Source organism: Mchenga conophoros, linkage group LG12, assembly GCF_057382185.1.
Source record: "Mchenga conophoros isolate Kocher_MC1m ecotype Shallow Benthic linkage group LG12, M_conophoros_male_GT1.1, whole genome shotgun sequence".
NCBI lineage: Eukaryota > Metazoa > Chordata > Actinopteri > Cichliformes > Cichlidae > Mchenga > Mchenga conophoros.
In genome coordinates, this window is record NC_140537.1 from 29,048,443 (window position 1) to 29,065,637 (window position 17,195).

Sequence of the window (17,195 nt, forward strand, 5' to 3'; positions counted from 1 at the left end):
AGGTTTGTTCTGTCTGGTGTACAATGAGTCATCCTTGAGTGTACGTGTCCATAAATCTACTTGTATGAAAAAAGCTAGAAGAGTGTATTGATGTTAAAAGAAAAAGCACTTTATAATAACTTTACAGTTGGTGTAGAGATTATTTCCTTATCAGACATGTAGCTTTGAAGCAGCTTCACCTGTCAACTAGTGCCAGTAAGAGACAATGAGGCATGTCTGTCAGCAGACAGTCCACAGATACATCCTGAAGGAAACATCTCAAAGGTAGTGCCCAAAAGAAGAAGGAACTGATTATTTTCAAATTATTAATAATTAATTACTTAATTGAATGTATAGTCATAAAGTGGATGTTTTCTATGTTGACATTACTGTAATTAATACTACTCAGAATGAGAAGACAGTATGTGCAAGAAAAAGTTGTTCACAGCCTTCTCTTTTTTAAGGCTTGTAATACGGAAAGTGGTGAATCTTTCTGGCTGACAGGTTGAATAATCTCACTTTGTTGTTTTACTTTCATGGGGTTTGTGTGTCCACAAAAAATGTGTTTTATCTCATGTGTTTCCAGCAAATGTGATTGACCGAAGCAAACAGGAGCACTTATATTTCTCTTGGCATTTTATGTAATTTGCAAAAAGAGAAAATATTTTTTTTAAATTAACAAACATCTTTGTTCACAAAAAAGAAAAAATGAGGGGAAAAGGAGTAAATATGTCATTTTCCACTGCAGGAACTAGGTGATTGTTTGTTTGTTTTTTCCAAAGGAGTAATTCTCTGTTGGCCAATAGAAAGAATATAGGTCTGGCTTTTCATGTCTCAAAGCTAACATGTCAACCTATATGTGCAATCTGCAGTGACAGCATCTAAAATATTAAATTGTAATCCATCACCTATCACAGTGGCTGTGTCCATTTTTGGTAAACAGAACGGCCACAAAGGCAAATATTTGACTCATCTGACTTCAATTCCTGCAGTGGAAATGGCTAGCCACAGCAGAACTACGATCACATGTGTGTACAAGAAGGAACGCGAGAAGCTTGAGAAGTATCAAGGGCTCAGAGGAGAGCTGCAGAAGATGTGGAGGGAGAGAGTAACAGTGGTCCCAGTATTAATCAGAGCACTAGGTGCGGTGACTCTTAAGCTAGGCGAGTGGCTACAGCAGATCCCAGGAACAACATCGGAGATCTCTGTCCAGAAGAGCGCAGTCCTAGGAACAGCTTTGATACAGCGTAGGACCCTCAAGCTCCCAGGCCTCTGATAGAGGACCCGACAGAGACCGCAATGACAACAAGACGTCAAAGATTTCCATCTTGTTTATCATGTTGATGCCTCTGGAGTCATGAAATTTCAGTTTGCTTAATTTATTCATGATTCAGTTGAGTTGTTTTTCTGACAAAAAAGAGTAGACACTAACTAAAGTGGTTGTTCTGTGTCTTCTTAAATTAATATATATATATTTAACCGCTGACAGACAAGAAGTATAATAAAAAAAGTTAACATATATTTACTGTTAACTTTTTCAATTCGTGATTGTGGAATATTCATCATTTTCAGCTTCATTTCAACTTTTGATTTAGTGGTTTGCTTGTTTTTTACTGTGTATTAAGTTGTAGTAGCTCAAAATAGCTGCAAACTTAGGTCAGGTCACTAAACAAATTATAATGCATCATGGATAATCCTAACCACCATCATTCAATTCAATTCAATTTATTTATATAGCACTCTTCACAGGGTAAAAACCACATAGTGCTTCACAGTAATATAAAAACAGAAATACATTTAACCATAAAGTACATAAACAGGACATAACTTTGTCTTTGCAAGACATTTATCTAGACACTCTTATCTCAATATGGCATCTGATTCTTGGTGTGCTTGCTTTTTCTACATTTAGTAACCCAGACCATTGGTTACTAATGCAAAACAAAAGTACATTACAGAAAAGTACACTTCTATCAGTCAACTGAATTTCACACCATATTTCTACAGGTTGACAACCACTGATTTACAACAAACGTTCAGTAACACTCTGCTTTAACATCATCCCTAAAATCATAAATATAGACAGATATAAATGTAGACTCGTGGTGGCAAAATAACACAACTGAACTTAGTATCCCTCTTTAATTTAAAGATGGAAGCAGGAATGATTCAGAGAACTCATTCTATTTTAGATCCCTTCATTGTATTTTTGATCCACTTGAGTTGTTTTTCTGACAGAAAAGAGTAAACTCCGGGTTTTTTAATGAGACCGCACATCCGTCCAAAGGAAGTGATTCCAGCTAGCACACCATTGCACATGAGAGGTCCTCCTGAATCCCCCTGCAAAGAGAGCAATAATATGAGGTTCATTTTTTCATTTATTTTTCGACTCGTTTACGGTTCAAGTAGCGAAGTGGACGGTGAGGCGTACATACCTGACAGGTATCAGCTGTGTTTCTACCATTCGAACCAGCACATATCATGCTGCTGGTGATAACAGGATTGAGGCTGTAATAATCAGCTGAGTTGCACTTCACTCTGTCAATCACTGTAACATTGACAGACCTCAGGACATCTGACATTCGATTGACATTGTTTTTAGTAGTTCCCCATCCAGCCACCACACAGACGCTGCCAGCTTTCGGCTCCTTACTGGTTTTGGGCAGCGTGAGCCAGTTTACAGCTTTGGTTTTTTTCACTTTCTTGTCCAGCTGAAATTTAAATAATACTTATTTAACCATAATGGGTTCATCATTGCTTTTAGTAAAAACAAACAACAAAACACACACATTTATCATATTTGAGAGAGTGCATGTATATATTTGAGCTTATATGTATAATTTTGACTTTGAGAAAATTCAACAAAAACAAATTTTCTATAAATTCCTCTAAATATAATTATCAGCAATCTTGGATCACTTTTCCATTCTTTTGTAGTCACATTACCTTGAGTAACATGAGGTCATTGACCTTGTCCGTGCCATCATAGCAGGGATGAGGCAAACTTTTTTTCACCTTTCGGACCTGTCGGAAATCTTTTTCATCTGCTTTGATGGAGTGCACCCCCAGCAACACCTTCTTAATGCTGTAAGAGCAAAAACGGTGCAGTGTTAAATTACAGTTCAGTTATGGAATAGGTTTATTGATTAAGAAAGTGACAAATATGGTAACAGTGATGCAGAGCAGCACTTGTTCCTTGTAAAGAAGTGTTCAAACCCCTGAGCTCTTGTGGTTTCTTTAGTCACTATCTGCCAGATTATAGCTGCTATAATGAATGCTGAGTGGAGCATCATAAAGAGGAAATGTTACTGACTAGCATGGCATTTTGAATAATCATAGTGCAACATCTTTGCAAGAGCCAACAAGAATTAAGATTGCAATTTTCAAATGTTAATGGGAAAGATTCCTACCTAGGACAGTGTGCAGCAGTCAGGACCCATGCTTGATCAATTAGTACCCCTCCACATATCGGTTTGTCACTCTCCAGCAGAGCCATGTAAGGCAGCGAGTGTGGCTGCACTTCATTACCTCCAATGATCTCAGAACCACGACCTAAAGTGACAAATATTCAAAGAGGTCATTGAGATGAACAGATAAATTCTCTTCACACTTTCCTTTGTAAAACTAAAAGACATTTAGATCACACAATCTACATGCACAACACTAAACAAAGCATAAGAAACAAGCAGAAACATTACCATGATTTAGGCATATTTACATCAATTAATTCATTAGTATTAAATAAACAAATGCACAACAGATGAAATAACTCACTTGACTGAACAATGAGAAGGACAACACATGAGAGGAAAACACTGAAACCCCTGAGGCAGAGCATTTCTTCTTGTTTCGCTTTGATCTAAATAGACTGAAACACACTATGGTGCACAAAGTCGCCTTTATGTGAGCTCAGAGGAAGTGGTCTGACAAATGGAAATTCATGTGTCATGAAAAGCGGTCGCAAGCATGAGGTGAGGATGCATTCATTTCAAAGCCAGTGATCCGATTTACAAGTAAATCTCATGATCTGTGTGGCACAGTGCAAGTCATCAGTGGGTGCAGGTGTCAATACATGGACTAGTGTGAAACAGTTGGAGGAAGACATTATTCATGTTGAAAGAACAAGTCCTTTACAAGAACTACACTACCAGTCAAAAGTTTGGACACACCGTCTCATTTAATGATTTTTCTTTCTTTTCATAGCTATTTACATTGTAGACTCATATGGCATTCTGTAGTAAACAAATAACTCAAAACATATTTATATTTTAGATTCTTCAAAATAGCTACTCTTTTATTTGATTACTGCTTTGTACACTCTTGGCATTCTCTCGATGAGCTTCAATGAGTCAGCTGAAATGGTTTTCCAACAGTTTTGTAGGAGTTCCCAGAGATGCCGAATATTTGTTGGCCCTTTTGCCTTCACTCTGTGGTTCATCAGATCCCAAACCATCTCGATTGGGTTTAGGTCAGGTAACTGTGGAGGCCAAGTCATCTGGTGCAGATCTCCATCACTCTCCTTCTTGGTCAAATACCCCTTAGACAGCCCGGAGGTGTGTTTGGGGTCATTGCCTGTTGAAAAATAAATGACGGTCGAACTGAAGGCAAACCAGATGGGATGTCGTGTCGCTGCAGGATGCTGTGGTAGCCATGCTGGTTCAGTGTGCCTTCAATTTTTAATAAATCCCCAACAGTGTCACCATCAAAGCACCCCATCACACCTCCTCCTCCATGCTTCATGGTGGGAATCATGCATGTTTCTGCGTCGTACAAAAACACGGTGGCTGGAACCACAGATTTCAAATTTAGACTAATCAGACCAAAGCACAGATTTTCTCCACTCTAACGTCCAATCCTCATGTTTCTTGTCCCAAACAAATCTATTCTGCTTGTTGCTTTTCCTTAGTAGCGGCTTCCTAGTATCTATTTGAGCAAATCCACAAAGGAACCCTGACAAAGCCCATCTGTCATGGTCCGTGTGAGCAGCTGGGTGTGGCTGGTGTGGATCCCGGCTTCCTGTAACACTAGCGTTCCCCCTCCTCGACTCAGAGATGGTCTTTCCCTTTTTCCTTTACAGAGGTTACATCTTTCACCATCTTACAATGCTGTGATTGCAGCCATTTACCAACTCTCTGTGAATGGTACTCATGGTCTTTGATCAGTGGGCTTTGGTCAGTGGTTGTTGATCAATGGTCATGAGAATTAGAATTATTAAGATTAAGGAACTGACCTCCCAGCCTATTGTTTATAAGGTTGGGGAAACCTGCAGTCAGCTGAGACTGAAGAAGTCACTTGGATGAGTGATGAAACGTTTCTCCCACAAAACGCTACATCCAGATGAACAGAATCAACTTTTGGAGATTTACTTACCTGGATTATTGAGCATGCATCAAGATATTTAGTTACATATATGTGCTTCATAATTCCATATATTTTTATTCATATATTTGATGGCTTCAGTGAGAATCTGCAATGCAAATTGTCTTGAAAATAAAGAAAACCATCAAATAAGAAGGTGCGTCCAAACCTTTGACTGGTAGTGGTCACTATGGTCACTTTTTTTTCTCTGTAAAGGTTCTTTTCTGTTTTTCTTATCAGACATGTGACTTTGGAGCAGCTTCATCTGGCAGCTAGTGTCACTGAGAGTCAGTGAAGCATGTATGTTAGCTGGGACTCCACAGATATACCCCGAAGGAATCTTCTCTAAAAATAAGTATGGAGCTTAGTATTTAGTCTGTAGGCTTTTCAGTTATTTGGAGTCTGAAGTTAGAGTGAACAAGGTTGGAAACATCGTCCTCTAGCCAGGTATCCTTTGTGATGTGGCAAAATACCATTCATGTTTAGAGTACCCAAATGGTTAGTGTGGGATAGCAACTAGCTATACAAGTAATTTATAGCATTGACTAGCTAGCGTAGTCAATGCTATAAAGAGAGCACCTTCTTTCTGTATTTGCATCTGTTGCTCCAGCCCCAGACACATCTGACCAATAAGCAGACTAAATGTTCTCATGTGGTTTGTAGTGACATGTTTTGGTTCACTTTGAGTTTTTTTTCTGTGTGAATTGAGACAAAACCACAGGAAAACCTACCCGCCACCCCCCCCTCCCCCTCTCCCCTCAGTCTAGCCCAGTCATAGACTGGAAATTGAGCAAAATTAATGACTGAGTCGGTAAGTTGGTGGAACATAGTCATAGCACTGCGTAGCATTTATTCCACTGAACACTATGCAGTGGTTTCAAAAAGTAAGTATAGGTCTTGATTTAACACCTTGTGGAACCACCTTGGGCAGCAATAAGTTAAAGCTCTCATATTCTGTATTACTTTAACACTTTTTGTGGCAGAATGTTGGTCAACTGTTCTTCTCTAAACTTTGACTAGATGACCGTAGCAGCTTGATTCCTTTTTTTTTTTCAGCCATTCTGCTGTTGTTGGTATGCCTGACATCTTTCTCTTGTTGCAGGGCCCAGTTTCAGCCAAGCTTCAGCTGTCAGACAGATGGCCTCACATTAACTTTGCATTAACTTTGTATATAGATGAGTTCATTGTCAAATCAATGACTGCAAGGTCCCCAGATCCTGTGACTGCAAAACAAACTCAGGTCAACAAAGCTCCACTACTATTTAATGTTTGACAGTCGGTATGAGGTGTTTGTGCTGATATACTGAGTTTGGTTTTCTCCAAATGTGGCACTGTGCGTTAGAGAACACTGTTCCAGAAATCTGGCTCACATTCTACTTTCATAATCGTACAATTATGAACTTTAACATTTAATATGCTAACTGAGGCCTGTAGAGTCTGAGATGTAGCTCTGGGGTTTTTGCAATGTCTCTTAGCACTTCATGGTTTGACCTTAGGGTGAATTTGCTTTGACATACACTCCAGGGGAGAGTATGCCTTTCTATAACACTGACACCTGAGTGCTCCAGACCAGCAAACTGCCAAAACCTGTGCTTTTATATAGGTGGTCACACATGCTGATGATCAGTTAATCAAGTGCATTAGCAGCACATGGCTGCTACATACCTTTTTACTTTCCTGTAGAAACAGGAATAGAAAAGAACAGAATGGAATAGAATAGTCCTTTATTGTCATTGTACATGTACAACGAAATTACAGGTGCTCCATACTAGAGATGGACCGATCCGATATTACGTATCGGTATCGGTCCGATACTGACCTAAATTACTGGATCGGATATCGGAGAAAAATAAAAAATGTAATCCGATCCATTAAATATCACGAAAGCACCTCACAAAACTTGCAACACCCCGTAACTCACCTCAGAACGTTAGCACGTTGGAGCAGTATGCATCACGTGATAGAGCGGCTGTGGCATGCGGGACCTGTTGGTGGTCTGGATAGCATGTGGAGCTTCGCTAGCAACCCGGCATTTCATCTCCGATAAAGTTATCCCCGAGAGAAGTAAAGCAAGTGTGTAAGTCCATCTCTGAATGTTTGTAAAGCATTCCTGCGTTAAGCTTAACAAACGACTGCCTCTTCTTGCTGCTACTTCAATCATGAAACTGCTTAACGATCAGCTGATCGGCTTTTCTGTCGCGAGTCCGTGACTCTAGTTTGCTTTTGGCCCACTTTGCACCAGAAAGAGGAAACCAGCGGCTGAACAACAGCAGCACGTTTAAGCTTGATCAGCTGTTGTTAGAATTTATTTATTATTACTTTCTACTCGAGGATCTTTTTCTATGTAGCTGACGCTGGTAACTGTGCAGGGGCGGATCTAGCAAAGTTTAGCCAGGGGGGCCGATAGGGCATGAACAGGGAAAAGGGGGCACAAAGACATACTTTTCTTTCTTATTCTCATTTAAAATGTCTAGCTTTTAATAAATAATTATCTGACACCCAAAGTTTTAATTTGATGTAAAATGAATAGAAGTCAATTACTGTATATAGTAACTATTAAGTCTAATATATATACCCTAGTAAGCTATAGTACTTTTTCCTTTGGGAAGGTACCATCTGTGCAGTCTGCAATTTTGTTGAAGAAAGATGTTGAATCTATTTAATATTTCTTGAAAAATAATTGATTTCTGTGCATTTTTTTTTTCACACTGCATCAAATTAAGGTTGATTACGTCGATTAAGCATCATGAGGTGGAGCGTGAGGGGTGGTTCCCTATTTTTTATTTATTTATTTTTATTGTTGCTGGGAGTTGGAACCCTATTAGTTAGGTTGCTTAATATATATGCTAAGTACTCTTTAAAATACCAGAATAGGGAGGATGGTGTAGGTTTAAGTTTATTAGATTGATCAGTATTGCTGAACTATGAAATTTTTTTTTTTGCATACAGGTATAACAGAATAGCTTTAGTGTAGTTGTTGTTTTAAACTTGAGTATGAACTTATACAAAATGCAGCAAGATATTTAAAAAACAGTTTTGTTGATTAAAAAACACTATATCGGATTCATATCGGTATCGGCAGATATCCAAATTTATGATATCGGTATCGGTATCGGACATAAAAAAGTGGTATCGTGCCATCTCTACTCCATACCAACAAATATAAATAGTAGACAACAGGATTAAAAAACAAACAAGATTAATATAAGAAATTATAGAAATTATAGAAAGAACAAGTTGGTACAATCCCAAAGTCTTTTTTCTTTGTTTTTCATTAAATGTGTGCAAATAATCAATAAACCAACAACTTTATTGAATATTTGTATCTATGCCACTCTTTGTAAATAAGCTTGTCAGCAGAGTATAGTAAGTAATCAACTGTTTATACTGCTATTCAGTTACTGTTAACTTGTTTCCTGATACGCTACATAAATCCTAAAGGCAGCTTAAAAAATACACCTAAAGGCCTGAGAACCATGAGATCAGCAAGGTCTTTATGTAAAACACATTGCTTGTTTGTGTAATCACTACTTTTTTGACCTATGTTTGATTCAAGAAAAATATCTCACTCTCAATCAAGAATACTGGTAATGTTATTTTCCATCTTTGAAATGCTAATGTTTCATTTGGGTCATGACATTCAATTAAATGCACTGCCACTATCTGAAACTATTGAGAAGACCCTAAAAGTTATGTTTGTCTAATTCTAATTTAAAGCAACAAGTACATTTTGAAAGAAGCTTTATAATATTTCGTCCAATATCAATGGGCCCTGTAATAAAAAAAATATTGTAATAAACAAACAAATGAACAAAAAACACTAAAAAATATAAAAGAAAAAAGAAATCCTAAAAGTGAAGAATAACAACAATAAACATTTTTTAAATTTTACAGTTTAAATTTTTCTTTTTGTTCCTCTTAATAGTTTATATTTTTATGACTTATAACTTCTAGCAGCACTGGATGAAATATATTGTTCTTCGCTCATTTTTCACATTTACTGACTTTCTTGCTTTTTTAAATAAACTAAAGGTGAGTACATCAAGAAAAAGTGGAAAAACAAAACAACATAATACATAATATGTGATTTCTTCCTACTGCTCATTAAAATCAAATGATGGTTTCATCTTGAGGTAAAAAGTGATACTACAGTGGTCCATCTGACACTTCACTGCATTGACTTGTGCTAATACTTCATAACTCAGACTGTGATGAGTTACAGCATGACACATTTTGTGGGAAATGACTAACAGGTAGTTTTAGTTAAAAAAAAAAAAAAAAGAAGAAGAAGCATAAAATGCTTTTAACAAATACTCCAGGGACTACTTTTTTAAATTTTGAGGGTCACATATTTTCACATGTGCTCACTAATCTGAATGACCAATGGTACAACCATACAATACAAAACAACAGTGTAGATGTCTGTTTATAAAGATGAAGCCAATGTGAAAGTGCCTTAAACCTGCATCCTACGTGAAGGGCCGCTACAACGCAATATCTGTGGCTGCGTAAAGGCTTTCGGTACTATGAGTCTGTGGGTAAACGGCAACGGAAAACACAATCCTGTTGAGTTCGTGGTCTTAGTCACTCATTTAGGATCAAATTTAATAAAAATCGAAAGGTATTTTAGAAAAGTTGGTCATACCATGTTTCAAAAAAGAAGGTTTAACTGTAGTATTTTCTACACACTGGTTAACGATTCATTTGTAAATGAGAAGCAGTTTATTTAAAAAATGAATCTGTCTCCATGTATTCTATATTCATTGTGTTGGCATTTTTCATTTGAAGAGATTTTTCTACAAATGTCTAGACTATGTTTTTTCCGTGTCTTAACCAATGCCTGGGGTTTTCTGAGGGACCAGATCAACAATTGTGTCTTCAGTTGAGAGCAACACTGGAGAGATGTAATGATTTGATTCTTCAAAACGACCTGCTGTTTAAAAAATAAAAATAAAAATTATGTTATATGTTATGGAGATTTTTTTTAAATATATAGATTTTTTACTGGAGAAAGAAGACCTACCTTTTTTAAGGATATGATAAAGAATCCACAGTGGAGGAGCAAGCAACATCAGTTTAATGACCATCAAAACAGCAAAGATGATATCGTGATCTACCGAAGCAGAGAGGATACAGAGACACAGATACAAAAGAGGGAGGCAAGCACCAGTTTACAATGATGAGTAAATGGGCTGAATATAATAGAATATTTTAATTTAAGTTGTTGTCAGTTATTGTACACAGTATCTAGGAAGCAAGCCATGACACAAAAATAAACAAGAACTTCCTCACCTGTTTTAACGTCTACTGTTGTAGGGTTACTCTGCAGGATGATGTTTCCACCAGTAACACTGTCAGGCCGAACAACAAAGGCAGAGATATGTAGGAAATACTTTGTGCCTGATGTTAAGTTGGAGATGCTAATGCTCATCGCTGCAGAACCATTGGTGCAGGAGTAAAAGACTGTCTCACATCTGCTGTCACATATGGTCACATTGTAACTGTGTGGTGTCGTCTGCATAAAGGCAGAGATATTCCAACTAAGATTCACATGTTCCGCACCCACTGAGTCCACTGTCACCGACTGAGGGGAATGTGGACCTGTGGGAAGAAAAACAGTCAGAGTCAAGTAAGAGCTCAGGTATGGATCATAAAAAATAACATGTTATCAGATAGGTTTGATGAAAAATGATGGAGAAAACAGAGATTTAAATACCAGGTGATGGGTTATTATATGAGGAGAGCTAGATAGGTCAGTGAGGGGGCCAGCAGCAGAAGCAGTATCTGCTCTTTTGTGGGGAGGAACAGGAGAATCCTGGTAAAATACTAAAAAATGAACTCCAGCATGAACTACAGTGGACTAGTTCATCTATCTAAATTGGTTGGAGGTACTGTCTCATGTTACTGTGCTTTTGAGCAGGGATCTCCAACTTCAGAGAGCTGCGGGCCACTGCTGGCACTGTCATCTCATTGTATTATTTCAAATATTGTATAAATATTGTATAACAACAATTTTTTTTCTCACTCTTAACTAACTGAAGCTTTTCATTGAACTACCAAATAAATAAATTGGTACACTCTTTCTGGCCAGACACATTGCAGCACTTTTGCAATCATTATGTTCATATTTAACAAAATAAAAATGCAGACATAAGTGTACACATTCGTTTTTTACTGCCAGTGAAAAATGTTTTCTTTACAAATAACTTTCTCACTGAACTAACGCAGCCAACATGTTTGTACTGTCTGCTCATATTGCCTTCATATTAAATATTTTTTTGCTTTTTAATGAACTTTTTAAGGAACAACAGGAAAGAAATCCTCCCTAACAAAAAGAGTAATTTCAAGGGCCAAATTGCATTATATTTCTTCACCTCAACATATGGGCCGCAAGTAGGGGTGACACGGGCTGCAAGTGTCCCCAGGCTGTGAGTTTTAGAGCCCTGCTTTAGAGGTTTAAACCAGCAAAACTATTTTAATAATGATTTTTTTCAACTGCTACCTAACTAATCTGTTATAAATAATAACAGGCAGGTGGATGCAGGATATAAACAAAGCACCATAACATAACCAGTAGAGTATGGGATCATTTTCTTGTGGCAACACACTCACCTTAGACAGGTAGAACAGGTTTTTAGTCACTGCATCGTGTTTCAGTGAATCTGACTGTTTGCATTTTTTAGTTGTGTGCCTCATCTTTATTGAGTATCATATTTAGACTTTGTAGTTACTATATTTGTCAGTTTCTAACTCCAAAAAGAGCAAAAAATGCATTACTTACCCTGACAGACAACCATGTGTGGTTCCTTACAGTAGCGAGCCAACAGGTTCTTGTCTTTTTCCAGCATGGCCTCTAAACTTGCACAGCAGCCTTCATTGTTTCTCCTGTACCAGTGTTCATAGCCCAGTTGTTCCCCATTCACCCACTGCCAGTCACTGGAGACACTCTGGCGTTTCAGACCAAGCCAAAAGCTGACTTTTGTGGCAGGAGTAGCATTCAGGAAACTGAAGTACTGCTCCTCTGTGGTCAGGACAGCAAGGTCCACATAGTACTTCTGACAGAACTCCTGGGCTTTGACCCATGGCATAGGTCTTTGGACTAGGAAGTAATAAGAAGAGATCTGACCCACTGCTAAGCCATGACATACCACTGCGTAAGGAAAAAAAACATAGATGAAGGCAGAGTAGTTAACAATAGCTATGTTTGGTTGTTTGATTGTGTTATAATCTATTAGACATGTTTTCATTATATACATTTAAATAGTGTGTTGCAGTATTTAGTAGAATAACTGTGTACAAGTGTTAAATAAATACTGAAGTATAGCCACCATTGTTCAATCTACAGAAATGCCCAAGTTGTAAAGACAGACATTAACCTTAAAGACGAAAATGCAACTGAGAGATTTGAGACTACATTTGTATGTCATTGTAGAAGAGCATGGAACAGGGGGCCAAGGGTCTTCTCCCTCTAATAATCTGTCCTCGTGAGCAGCTAAGTCACATTTTAGCTAACATTAACAGCAGCTAGAGTATGTCTGTGAAGGTTCTCAGTCATCCAGGTCATCGTAGTCAAAGGAGCTTGCAAAGAAAAGCATCTGGACTTCTTTAAGTTACTTGAAGACGTTTCACCTCTCATCCAAGAAGCTTCTTCAGTTCTAAGGTCAAATGGTGGAGAGTCCCAGATATAAACCTAGTGGGAGTATCCCCCCACAGAGGGACAAAAGGACCCCCTGATGATCCTCTAATCCCCTGAGCCAAGGTGTGAAACTGGGTGTGGGTCCCACTCAAAACGTGCGGCTATCCTAAAAGGGCGTTCTTAAAGTCAGCAAAGAGACACAGAAAAGAAGATCAGACACCAGCGAGGGAGGATAAGAAAGACAGACGCAACAACATTGTCATCCCCTATGTAGCCGGTGTATCAGAAAAACTCAGGAGAGTTTTCTCCAAGCACGATATCCCAGTGTATTTCAGACCCAGCAACACGCTCAGACAAAAACTGGTTCACCCGAAAGACAAAACGCCAAAACACAAACTTAACAATGTGGTGTATGCTGTACAGTGCAGTGAGGAATGCCCAGACCTCTACATTGGAGAGACCAAACAGCCACTTCACAAGCGCATGGCACAACACAGAAGAGCCACCTCCACAGGACAAGACTCAGCAGTCCATCTGCATCTTAAGGATAAAGGACACTCTTTCGAGGATGCCAATGTTCACATTTTGGACAGAGAGGACAGATGGTTTGAAAGAGGAGTGAAAGAATCCATCTATGTCCACTGTGAGCGACCATCTTTGAACAGAGGCGGTGGTTTACGACACCAACTCTCTGCCATCTATAATCCAGTTTTGAGATCCCTTCCCAGACGCCTTAACGCCCACTCACATCCTGGGCCATCTGATCTCAGGAATTCGCATGATAAGGTGGGGCCAGGTTTCACAATGAACTCACCCGAAACTCTGGCTGATTGGGACCCACACCCAGTTTCACACCTTGGCTCAGGGGATTAGAGGATCATCAGGGGGTCCTTTTGTTCCTCTGTGGGGGGATACTCCCACTAGGTTTATATCTGGGACTCTCCACCATTTGACCTTAGAACTGAAGAAGCTTCTCGGATGAGAGGTGAAACGTCTTCAAGTAACTTAAAGAAGTCCAGACGCTTTTCTTTGCAAGCTCCTTTGACCAGCTAGAGTATGCAGTCAGAACATAAGTACTAATAAAAAGCTTATTGCATCAGATGCTAGACTCATTTTGACATTTACGGACAATGAAACATGGAATGATAACATGCTTGACTCATGTTAAAGAAGTTTTGCAAAATGTTACCTAAAATCGCCAGCTGATGCAGAATTGCTGTCTCATTGCCAGACATAAAGTAGAATCCGTGTAGTTTTCTGGGAGGTGATATATATGTTTTTATTTCATTCCCATCAGACAGCTGACCATGAGCTGTCTGGTGTTTCTCAAGTGCTCCCTATAGTCATCCCATACTCTCTCCTTCTCATTTGCCCCGGACTCTGTTCGTGTGTAAATTTATAAAGCCAGCTAAAGCCTCAGGGTGATGCAAGAGGTGAAAAAATGGGAGTGTCTAAAGCTCAGTGCTTACCTGTATGAGGACATTTTCAGGAATTAGTTACACAAGATATTAAAATCTAAATGCATTTGCTTTACATTGTTTGTTTTCCTAAACCTTTCCAGTATCAAATATCCTAAACATTACAATCTGCTTACTAACTGCTATTTGAATTTTTTTTATCTCTACTGGAAAACAGAAGATTGTGCTTGTTGGCAGACAAAAGCGCCTGGAAAAGCTCAACAATGCCACTGTAACTGAAGACTGGGAGAAAGCTGCCTAGCTTTTATAAGGGGGTTAAAAATACGGCGTAACTAGCTCCACCCTGCAGTCTATTTTTAGAACAGCCTGGTTGATAATTTGTTAGTTAGTGTACTTTTTGACTTTCAAATATGAGCCCGATTAAATATTTGCAGAACAGCAAACAACATTATTCAGGTTTCAGACTCTCTTGTCTGTCAGGTCTCTGTATTACCCATATGGAAAATTATGCAAAAAATTAAGAATGACGTAAGGTTGAAGTATACATTCACTACTGTAGTCAATGGGAATTTGTTTAAAAAAATGTTTTCTATTTTTCCCCCCATATGTTTGCACTTCATCACAGACATAGTAGTTTTTGTAACATAAAGCAAACACTAGAATTGTAAACAGTCCCCCTAAGTCACATCTAGATTCACACACTTGCCGAGTGGTGGATACTGTAGTGAGTATCCTGAGCTATAGATACAGTGGCTTGCAAAAGTATTCGGCCCCCTTGAAGTTTTCCACATTTTGTCACATTACAGCCACAAACATGAATCTATTTTACTGGAATTCCACATGAAAGACCAATACAAAGTGGTGCACACGTGAGAAGTGGAACGAAAATCATACATGATTCCAAACGTTTTTTTTAAAAATAAATAACTGAAAAGTGGGGTGTGCGTAATTATTCAGCCCCCTTAGTCAATACTTTGTAGAACCACCTTTTGCTGCAATTAAAGCTGCCAGTCTTTTAGGGAATGTCTCTACCAGCTTTGCACATCTAGAGACTGAAATCTTTGCCCATTCTTCTTTGCAAAACAGCTCCAGCTCAGTCAGATTAGATGGACAGCGTTTGTGAACAGCAGTTTTCAGATCTTGCCACAGATTCTCGATTGGATTTAGATCTGGACGTTGACTGGGCCATTCTAACACATGGATATGTTTTGTTTTAAACCATTCCATCGTTGCCCGGGCTTTATGTTTAGGGTCGTTGTCCTGCTGGAAGGTGAACCTCCGCCCCAGTCTCAAGTCTTTTGCAGACTCCAAGAGGTTTTCTTCCAAGATTGCCCTGTATTTGGCTCCATCCATCTTCCCATCAACTCTGACCAGCTTCCCTGTCCCTGCTGAAGAGAAGCACCCCCAGAGCCTGATGCTGCCACCACCATATTTGACAGTGGGGATGGTGTGTTCAGAGTGATGTGCAGTGTTAGTTTTCCACCACACATAGCGTTTTGCATTTTGGCCAAAAAGTTCCATTTTGGTCTCAACTGACCAGAGCACCTTCTTCCACATGTTTGCTGTGTCCCCCACGTGGCTTGTGGCAAACTGCAAACGGGACTTATGGTTTTCTGTTAACAATGGCTTTCTTCTTGCCACTCTTCCATAAAGGCCAACTTTGTGCAGTGCACAACTAATAGTTGTCCTATGGACCCCCTGACATCATCAGGGGGTCCTTTTGTCCCTCTGTGGGGGGTCACTCCCACTAGGCTTATATCTGGGACTCTCCACCATTTGACCTTAGAACTGAGGAAGCTTCTCGGATGAGAGGTGAAACATCTTCAAGCAACTTAAAGAAGTCCAGACGCTTTTCTTTGCAAGCTCCTTTGACTACGATGACCTGGATGACTGAGAACCTTCACAGACATATGTCCTATGGACAGATTCCCCCACCTGAGCTGTAGATCTCTGCAGCTCGTGCAAAGTCACCATGGGCCTCTTGGCTGCATTTCTGATCAGCGCTCTCCTTGTTCGGCCTGTGAGTTTAGGTGGACGGCCTTGTCTTGGTAGGTTTACAGTTGTGCCATACTCCTTCCATTTCTGAATGATCGCTTGAACAGTGCTCCGTGGGATGTTCAAGGCTTGGGAAATCTTCTTGTAGCCTAAGCCTGCTTAAAATTTCTCAGTAACTTTATCCCTGACCTGTCTGGTGTTTTCTTTGGACTTCATGGTGTTGTTGCTCCCAATATTCTCTTACACAACCTCTGAGGCCGTCACAGAGCAGCTGTATTTGTACTGACATTAGATTACACACAGGTGCACTCTGTTTAGTCATTAGCACTCATCAGGCAATGTCTATGGGCAACTGACTGCACTCAGACCAAAGGGGGCTGAATAATTACGCACACCCCACTTTTCAGTTATTTATGTGTAAAAAATGTTTGGAATCATGTATGATTTTCGTTCCACTTCTCACGTGTACACCACTTTGTGTTGGTCTTTCACGTGGAATTCCAGTAAAATTGATTCATGTTTGTGGCTGTAATGTGACAAAATGTGGAAAAGTTCAAGGGGGCCGAATACTTTTGCAAGCCACTGTATGTCAATTAGGAATTACTTCCTTTCAGTGTACAACATTTTACATAAGGGACGCAGAATATGTTGACCCTTTTTGTGCCGCCAGTTTCAGCTGAGTGGAGCCATCATGACTTTGACCTTGCATTAAAGGCCAGCATATTTGTAAAGCAGTAAGCTCACAGAGAAACACAACTTATGCAGATTTCTTCTCAGTTCTTTTTTTAAAATTTCAGTTTCTTTGCTGA

The 17,195-nt window shown here is 39.2% G+C and overlaps 2 protein-coding genes across 2 annotated transcripts; both read right to left on the reverse strand.

The window, feature by feature from the left end:
• Positions 1–1,754: 1,754 nt before the first annotated feature.
• Positions 1,755–3,828, reverse strand: LOC146562862 (granzyme A-like). Its single transcript, XM_085295089.1, has 5 exons — positions 3,754–3,828; positions 3,390–3,531; positions 2,926–3,064; positions 2,415–2,690; positions 1,755–2,319 (listed from the first exon to the last, which is right to left on the reverse strand). The coding sequence occupies exons 1-5, from the start codon at positions 3,815–3,817 to the stop codon at positions 2,158–2,160; spliced, it is 783 nt and encodes a 260-aa protein (XP_085151215.1). The 5' UTR covers positions 3,818–3,828; the 3' UTR covers positions 1,755–2,157.
• Positions 3,829–10,086: 6,258 nt separating this feature from the next.
• Positions 10,087–14,208, reverse strand: LOC146562863 (uncharacterized). The gene is made up of 5 exons (XM_085293164.1): positions 14,163–14,208; positions 12,119–12,487; positions 10,630–10,938; positions 10,361–10,450; positions 10,087–10,270 (listed from the first exon to the last, which is right to left on the reverse strand). The coding sequence occupies exons 1-5, from the start codon at positions 14,206–14,208 to the stop codon at positions 10,167–10,169; spliced, it is 918 nt and encodes a 305-aa protein (XP_085149290.1). The 3' UTR covers positions 10,087–10,166.
• Between the last annotated feature and the right edge of the window lie 2,987 nt (positions 14,209–17,195).